Here is a 9,246-nt window from a genome sequence, read left to right on the forward strand (position 1 = left end):
TATTACCAATATGAGCACTTAATTAGCATTTCATGCTCCTTCAAGCTGTCCAGATCTCAGGGCTTTTTGTTTCAAAGCAGCCACTGCACCATCTCTAGGGAAGAACAGGAAATGGGAACCAGCAACTGCCAGCCTTGCAGGGGTGTAGGGGAGAACCTGAAGTGTCTGCATCCAAAGATGAATGGGAAGAGTGTAATTGCCAAAGCAAACGCTTCATTAGCATAGCAGGACCAGTTCTGGACTGCATGCTTGCATGAAGATCATTTGGGATCTCCTTTTTGTATCTCATGCAGAAAAGGTGCTCTTAATAATACCACACTACTTAAACCAGATTGGGATGTGGCTCTGTAGTGGTTCACAATGAAGCAGACTGCCTGCTTTGTCACTGCCAGCCCTGGTGAGCCTGCGAGGGACTGTAGTGTATCCCATGCCTGTTTTGCCTCCAAGAAAAGCTTGGTTTTCCTTATTAGTGTGGAGTAAATACAAGAGTAATAAAATGGACAATTAAACTGGCTACTTTGGAGGATATGCTCATGCTTTCACATGTCAGTCCTGTACCTCATGCTCCCAAGGTTTGTTACTCCTCATGAAATATTTTAACAAAATATCTCAGCTCTCTTGTTACATTTAAATAGAATTGCATCAGATCATCAAGAATTCTGCTGTCAGGAACAAGACAAGAGCCTTGCGACACTCCCTTGCAGCTGTCCTGGATTTCTGCAGCCCTTTGTGAAAAGCTGCTGCAGACAGAGTGTTTGGAGTTGGTTTGGGCCTTTCTGGGAGATCTGTGGAGCAGTGTGCAGGGCTCTCCTGGCAGAAAACTGTTTGTCCAAGCCCAGGGACATGGTGCCGGCAGAAGTGGAGCGGCCCCGCTCCCAGCCCGAGAGTCTGTGAGCTGAGCCACGCCGGGGAGAAAAGACAGCGAGGGGCTCCAGCCCAGCTGCTTCCCCTGCCCTGACCGTTCCATGGAGCTCTGCCATGGGAGAAAGTCGACGCCGCACGAGCCACCGAGCTTCCATCAGCTGCTGGAACTGCTCCGCGACAGCTCCTGTTCTTCCCGAGAGAGAACCCGGCACCTTCTTGGAACGCATGTCATGGGGGGATTCTGTTTGTTAATAAACTGCTGGGGTTTTTCCACTTTCATCTATTAGTAACAATTTCCTATTGCTGGAAAGGGATTGTTGGAACACTTTAGAGGAGATGACTTATTGCACAATATCCTGTTTTAAGTTGTCTCAAACTGTGTGAGACAGATGGCTTCACACAGGAGCATCCCCAAGGCTGCTGAGGGGAAGGCACAGAGGAAGACAAACCCAGTATTTCTGAGGGAAACTCCTTGACACCAAACCAACCTGAGTTGTCAAACAGCAGACCTGACGTTTCGAGTCATGGCCCAAAGGGGAAACCTTTCAGTGTGTTTGGTCCAGGCTGGGTTGTGCTCGAGGCAAAGGTGTGTCAGTGTGTTGGATAATACTCTTTTCTTGACCTAGAGATGGGGACACTGAGAGGTGTTTTAAAAACTTTTATTTCATTTTCAGTCTCATGAGAAGGATGAGACAATACAGATGTTATAATTCAATCAGAAGCTATTTCCTAATTACAGTACATTATAAGTGTTTCTTGGTCTATCAGCTTTTTGCCACACCATGTTGTAGATGCCTTAAAGCCAATTATTTCAAACTACCCCTTGTGGGTCCCTCTACAATGCATCTTTCATAGCTCTATTTTTCCAAAGTCTTATTTGCAAGGCCTTCTTTTGAAACTTTTTTCCAGCTCCATTCCTCTCTCAACAATATCTGTCCTAGTCCATGGCATTTTTAAGTTAGCATTTCTTGTCTCAAGGTTTATAAACAGATTCATACTGTGTGGGCCTTCTATTAGGCCCTAAAAACTTTCTACAAATCCATTTCCCACATCAGTGCACTTGGCTCCTTCTCTGCTCATTGTGCCTGGCAAGCACAGGAGCCCAGAGCTCCTGCAGAACCCATCACAGCACTCAGTGGGAGCAAACTTGTGTCCAGTCCTCACCTGGAGCTGTGGTGCCCAGCATTCCACCTGACTGGAATGAGGAACTGTTCCTGCTCTTTCAGAAGGAGCTAAGGAGGTTTGGCCTTCAGATCAGCTCCTTCCCAGCTCTTGATTTGCTGCCCTGGGGGAGCTGCTGCTTGTGGCAGCACTTGTTTCACAGCTGACAGCCCTGCTCTGCTGGCCTGCAGCCATTGCAGGAGCTTTTGCTGGTGACATTGAACGTTTCAGACCTTCTTAAGGAAAACTCAGGGCAGAACTTGTCAAAAGAGCATTGCCTGGATGATGTTTTTAACATTAGATCTTTCCTCCACCCAGTGCTCATGTCCATGGGCCTGTGACCCCGAGTGGGTGCTGCCTCCTGAAATCCCAAACGGGGCAGGATGTCTCCCAGCTCCAACCTGCCTGCTCCAGGGGCAGTGTGCTCCGCTGGTGACGGGCACTGGCAGGGGCTGTCCCTGCAGGTCTGTGCAGCAGCAGGGCACCCGCCAGCTCGCCATCCCCACCTGGGGCAGGGGCACGGCTCTGGACAACCCGGGGACATTCTGCTGAGGAGGTGTCCCTGCAGGGGATGGGGTCCCAGGAGCTGGGTGATGTTGTCCTTCTCCCCTGTTTATACACAACTGCAATGGGGTCCACGATGGGCAGGGGATTCCTGACCAATGGGGGGGCCCTGGTGTGGGTACACCCATCAACATGGGGGGAAGGGGGGAGACGAGTGCAATGGAGGGCACAGAAAAGGGAGGAGGAGAGGTGGGGAGGTGGCCACTTTGGGGTGCAAGGGCAGGAAAACTTGGAAATGGAGGCAACAAAATGGTGGGGCTGGATACGCTGCTGGCACTGTTTTGTGGGGAATCAACAGGAGGGGGAAGTGGGTAAAGGGGCACAGGAGGGAGGATGAGGGGAAGGTCCAGGGCAGCAGACGCTTTGCTGTCCAGGCAAAGGGAGAGAGGGGATCGGGAGGCGTCAGGGGATCGATAGCAACCCTGGGCCAAGTGACAACGACTGCCAGCCCATTGCCCCTCAGGTGAGGAAGGGTTTTGGGTACATGGGGACAGGAAGAAGGGGAAGTGGTTTTGAACTGGGGACCAAAAGGTTTTCCTGAATTTTACCCTGATTGTTTAACTGAATCATAAATAGAATGAAAATAAGGATAAATGGAAAAGAGGATAAAACTTCCCCACTTTAAAATTTCCCTCCATTTGTAAAACAAATAACTTGATCCCAACCACATCCAAAACTCAAGCAATAAAACCGATTCCCTCATAACATTCACAAAGTATTTGGAAAGAAAATGAACAAAAGCTTTCCAATTTCCCTTAGAAAAACAAATTCTCCAATCAACAAGGGCACCCACAACCTTGGAATAGATGTGTCTTTGAGGAGGACTCAGCTTAGGGTGACTAAGGTTGTTGCCCATCCTCAGACTTTGTTCCCACACCCAGCAGAAAAAGGAAAATGAAAAAACAGAAGACCCTCATATATATATATATATCTCTAACTTACAGTTGCTCTTTGGGCCATTGCCCATCAGGTCAATGAAAATCTGCTGGGCAGGTGCTCAGCCCCTCAATTGGCCTCCGCTACTCCGGGAGCTCTTCGGCCTCTTCAGTCTTCGGAGGGTCCCGGTCGCCCTTCGGACAGCCCCCACTAAAACGTGAGGGCTTCTCCTGGGGAAAGCGGCTGCGCCAACAGCGACTTTTGTCCTGCAGTGGGAGGCTGCAGGAGACACTTCTTCAGGGATCTCTTTGCAGAGGCCGCACGCTGGGCGCCACAGGTTGTGGCAGGTGGTGCTCAGAGCGCTGCAACCTTCCCGAAGAAACTTCTTGAAGAAGACACCTCGGGGCACAGGCAATGTCTGTGCTCATGCCGAGTGATTTCAGCTCTTCTGTGATCCCGGCGACGCAGGAGGAGAGACGGGGTCTTGGTGTGGGGTTCCAAGGAGAACCTTTCCTGAGCTTCATCCTCAAAAGGGTCCAGGGACAAAAAGCCACTCAGGCAGGGAAAGCAGGGGTTTATATTGGGGTCTCGAAGGGCAGGACAGAACACTAGAGTGAATGGGATCAGGGCACAGGGGCAGAGCAAAGGGGAAGGACCAATGGGTTGCAAGGGATCAACATAATGCAACAAAGGATTTTGGGGGTGATCTTTTTGCTCTCCCTAACCAGAGGTTATGGCTTAGGGGTTGGTCCTCCAGGCGAGTACAGCAGGCTTTTCCTTGGCCAGTTCTCCAGCCTCCACACAAAGTACCTTAAAAATCTTGAGTATCTCAAAGTATTAATGAGCCCCACTGAGTGTCAGTACAAAGCCCTCAAGGGACTCCTTAAAGCAGATAATTTGGGCCATGATTGCACAAACCTCTCCCAGAGTCTGTATCAAAAGGGAAACACCAGGTACCTTAAAATAACTGAAATAGTACCCTAAGGCATGAATGAGCCCCACTGAGTGTTGTTACTGACAAAGCCTCTCCAGGGAATAATTACAGCAGAGAATTGGAGGCCATGATTGCACAAACCTCTCAGACACTCCAAGGCAAAAGCAAAACCCAAAGTCCTTTGAAAAACCTGCAGTCCCTGGGAGCATTCAGGAGCCCCCAGGGCCATTCCTGAGCAAGGCTCCCCTGGGACTCCTTCCAGCAGATCCTTGAGGCCACTGGGATGTGGGCTAGGGGGGGATGCTGAGGGCAGCACAAGGGGCTGGCAGTGCCCAGCCTGGCTGGGGCTGTGCCAGGAGGCCCCAGGGCCTCAGGACAAGGTGTCTCCTCACAGCCCTTGGTGGCACAGACCCTGCAGTGGCCCAGGGCACCAAGACTTGGCTTCTCTTTGTCCCCACCTGCCATCAGTGCCTCCAGTTCTCTGCTCTGCCTGGGGCCTGGGGACACTTGCTCAGTCCTGTCCCTCAGTGGGACCCATTAAAACTTCAAGAAACTTTGGAGTTGGATTGTGATTCGGAGTTCTGGAGAGATTTCTTCAGCTCCCTCTCAGGGACTGATGTTCAGGGCCTCAGCACAAAGCCCCAGGGGCTCATTCAAGTCCTGGTGCTGTGTCTGTGCTGCTGAGCTGGGCCGGGCTCCTGGCCCAGAGGCAGCTCCTGGCAAGGGCAGCAGAGCTGCAGAGAGACAGCTCTGGCCAGGAGCAGCTCCTGTGCACAGCCCAGCAGGGCTGGGGCACTGCCTGCAGCCAGCCCGGGCACAGCACAGAGGCACAGAGAGCTTCAAGCACTCAGGGCTGGGAAGGGGCTGAGAAGTGCCTGGGGCACAATCACTGCCAGCCCTTGGCACAGCAACCTCTGGCTGCAGGACAATGCAGCTGCAGCTCCTGCAGTGATCTCCTGAAGCTGCAACATCCCAATGCCTGCAGACTCTGGGAGTACAACTCTGAGTATTTCTGGTGCAGGGGAGGTGAAATGCTCATGAAGCTCTGATGTACTGAGGGGTTCTGATCAGTCACAGAATATTTCCAAGACAAGGATTTTGATAAAAATGAGGAAATTTCCCAAGAGTTTGTATTCAGTTTCCTACTATTGGAGAATGGCAGGGAGGGGGGGATAACTATTAAAGGATGATTATGGATTTTGACAAGTGCCTGAGACATCTGAACTGTTACTTTTAGTGATCAATAGGTTCACAGGAGATCCCTAATGTGCTTTCAGCCACTCCTCTGCCCATGGCTGGACCAGCATCACCTTTGCTGGACCCATGAGATTCAGTCTGAGCTGTCCTTTCTCCAAGCTGCAAACAGAACCTGCCCCAGCCCATGCCCTGCAAACAGGCTGTAGGGGCACAGGGAGTGCACAGAGATTTGGGGTCTGTGAGTGCTGGCAGGGAGAGATCGGGCACAGGGAAACACCTGCGGGAGGAAAGTCTCCAGGAAACAGAGACAAGATCAGGGAATGAGAGAAAATAAACACACTTGGATGCTCTGCAGCCCCGGGCCCAGGTCCCTCTGCAGAGCACAGGGCTGGGAGCAGCTGCCCGGCCCTGGGGGCTCTGGAGGGGGCACAGCTGGCTCAGGGTGACGCTGTCCCCAGGGCCCGGCTCTGGGCAATGCTGTCAGGGCAGCCAGGGAAGGAGCTGCATCTCCCACAATCCAATGCCATCAGAAGGACACTTGGGAGTCTCCCTGAGATTTCAGTCCAAGCTGGGAGCTTCAGTCCAGGGTGCGAACCTGTCCTAGAGCATCTCTGAGTCATGAGATTGATGGGGAAAGGCAGAGGTGTTCTGACTCTGAAAATGCTGCTGGGTTGGTGAAATGAGCAATGTGAGTCCTTGGCTACAAATGTGCAGCTGGGCTGGGGTGGATCCATCTGCTCTCAGCAGTACCTGGTGACATTTTAGGGGAAGCATGGGAAGGTGATCACCCTCCACCTGAGACAGGTTAAAGCCCAGAGAAACTCTGAACAGGTCACAATGACAGACCATCTCTCCTCAGTCTCCACTCATCACTCTGCCTCACAGAACTTGCTCTGTTCTCCCTGAGTGCAGCAGAAATGCTGAGGGCTTCTGATATCCAAAAACACCAGAAGAGATATGAGGAAACTTATAAGAAAAACCCCAGAACTCTTGAACACAAAAGGATGTCTCTGTGTGTGTTTTGGGGAGAGTGTATGGGAAATGGCTTTGATTTTGGTTACAGGGATCTCCTCTAACTCTTCACTGTCCTTTCTCCATGAACAGGTCCCCATGGCCAGCCCCAGCAAATGTCCAACAGCAGCTGCATCAGGCACTTCCTCCTGCTGGCATTGGCAGACACGCGGCAGCTGCAGCTCCTGCACTTCTGCCTCTTGCTGGGCATCTCCCTGGCTGCCCTCCTGGCCAATGGCCTCATCATCAGCGCCGTAGCCTGCGGCCACCACCTGCACACGCCCATGTTCTTCTTCCTGCTCAGCCTGGCCCTCAGCGACCTGGGCTCCATCTGCACCACTGTCCCCAAAGCCATGCACAATTCCCTCTGGGACACCAGCACCATCTCCTACTCAGCTTGTGCTGCTCAGCTCTTTTTCTTTCTGTTCTTTATCACAGCAGGGTATTCACTGCTGACCATCATGTGCTACGACCGCTACGTGTCCATCTGCAAACCCCTGCACTACGGGACCCTCCTGGGCAGCAGAGCTTGTGCCCACATGGCAGCAGCTGCCTGGGCCAGTGCCTTTCTCCATGCTCTCATGCACACAGCCAATACATTTTCCCTGCCCCTGTGCCATGGCAATGCCCTGGGCCAGTTCTTCTGTGAGGTGCCCCAGATCCTCAGGCTCTCCTGCTCACACTCCAACACTCTCAGGGAAGTTGGACTCATCACAGTTAGTGCCTCTTTGGTATTTGGTTGTTTTGTGTTCATTGTTTTCTCCTATGTGCAGATCTTCAGGGCTGTGCTGAGGAGCCCCTCTGAGCAGGGACAGCACAAAGCCTTTTCCACCTGCCTCCCTCACCTGGCCATGCTCTCCCTGTTTGTCAGCACTGGCATATTTGCTCAGTTGAAGCCCCCCTCCATGTCCTCCCCATCCCTGGATCTGGCCCTGTCAGTTCTGTACTCAGTGGCGCCTCCAGCCCTGAACCCCCTCATCTACAGCCTGAGGAACCAGGAGCTCAAGGCTGCAGTGTGGAGACTGATGACTGGATGCTTTCAGGAACATTCATCTGCTTGCCAATTTCAGCAAATCACTTGTAATAAAAGTCATCTTTAATACTTCTTGTTGGTTTCAATTTGGCAGTTCTTTTTCTTTGTTTTAATTTTTTTTCATATTGTCCACAAAGAAATGTCATTGTTTGTGCTGTTTCTCATTTTGTTTCTCTCCATCTTCCCTGTGGCCACAGACTGTGTCAATGAGTTCTTGGTGCCTTTAAAGGAACTGAAGGATCTCCCAGCAGAGTTTTCTGCAGAGATGCCCTTTTGTTGCCTTCTCGGGAGCGGCAGCAGCAATGTCTGTGTGCAGAGCTGGGGCAGATCAGTGCTGGCCCAGCAGCTGTGCCCAGCAGCAGCAGCAGCAGCACTTGGTGTTGCCAGTGCTGCTGCCGTGGCCCTGCCCCGCTGCCCTGGTGGCCCTGGTGTTGCTGCAGGGCCTGAGTGCTCTCGGGGCCAGGCACAGCCCTGGGGGTGGCAGTGCCGGGGCTGCAGCAGGGACAGGCCATGGGCACTGCTGGGGCAGCGCTGACGCCTCAGGCCAGGCCCTGGGGGCTCCAGGCTCCTTGCCCAGGCTCTCTCAAGAACACGGCCAGGCCAATGCTCAGCACAGAAACCCCCGTGAGCAGCCCCAGGCTGGCCGTGGGCAGGCTGGGGACAAACAGCACGGCTGGGGCTCTGCAAGGGCCCTGGGGCAGACGGGAAGGAGCAGCAGAGCAGGGGCTGATCCATGCCCAGTGCGCTGCACAGCCCAGGGCAGCGTCCCAGAGCGTCCTCATGCAGCTGCCAACAACATCCCCCCTCTGCAGCCCTGGCTCTCCCCCAGCTCACACAGGTGCCCCATCCTTGCAGGCACAGACATGGCAGCACTGGCTCAGCAGCCCCTGCTTGCATTGCCCACAGCAGGGGCAGCACCCCCATGCTGTTGCTGTGGGGACATGAACCTGAGGGAGCACAAATGCCATCAGCCCTGGGGCCAGCAAGGGCTGGGGGACACCAGGGAAACCACTCAGCTTTGTCCTGGCCTCTGCACTCAGCCAGAAAGTTTGTTCCCATCAGCTGGGAGTTTCCTGTGCCACTGCAGATGCTGTTGCTCAGAGCCAGGGCTGCCTGGCAGCCACCCCCAAACTGCCCTGAGCATTTCCTTGGCTTCACCTTTGCTTTCTTTCCTCTTCCTGATACAAATGTCTTCCCATTGCCCACCCCCTATTCCCTCCCCTGCAAACAGCCCATCCCTGGTTGCCCTTTCCTCTCTGGCCCCACTGCCCATTGCAGTTCCTGACTTGGCCCCATGGGAACGTCCCTTGGGCAGCAGGATCATCCTACAAGTGCTGCAGGAATTGTCTGCAGGCTCCTGCAGTGCCTGCTGCTGCTCCCTTGCCAGAGGCACCCCAGGCCGGGGGGGCACATCTGGGCTGCTGTGTCTGCCTCTGGGGCTCCCTGTTCTGGGCAGTGAGGAGGAGCTGCACAGGCTCTGCACGACTGACAGGATGGGCTCTGGGGCTGCCAGGAGAAGCTGAGGGCCCTGGGCTGCTGGAGCTCCTCAAGAGGAGGCCCAGGGCTCATCCTGCAGCTGCTCCAAGGGTTCTTTCAGAGAACCCCA

The 9,246-nt window shown here is 53.5% G+C and overlaps 1 protein-coding gene across 1 annotated transcript; it reads left to right on the forward strand.

Moving 5' to 3' along the window:
* Positions 1-6,960: 6,960 nt before the first annotated feature.
* On the forward strand, positions 6,961-7,707 carry LOC143692792 (olfactory receptor 14J1-like). The gene has a single exon (XM_077173026.1). The coding sequence runs from the start codon at positions 6,961-6,963 to the stop codon at positions 7,705-7,707; it is 747 nt and encodes a 248-aa protein (XP_077029141.1).
* The last annotated feature ends 1,539 nt before the right edge of the window (positions 7,708-9,246 follow it).

Source organism: Agelaius phoeniceus, unplaced genomic scaffold (genome assembly GCF_051311805.1).
Source record: "Agelaius phoeniceus isolate bAgePho1 unplaced genomic scaffold, bAgePho1.hap1 Scaffold_105, whole genome shotgun sequence".
NCBI lineage: Eukaryota > Metazoa > Chordata > Aves > Passeriformes > Icteridae > Agelaius > Agelaius phoeniceus.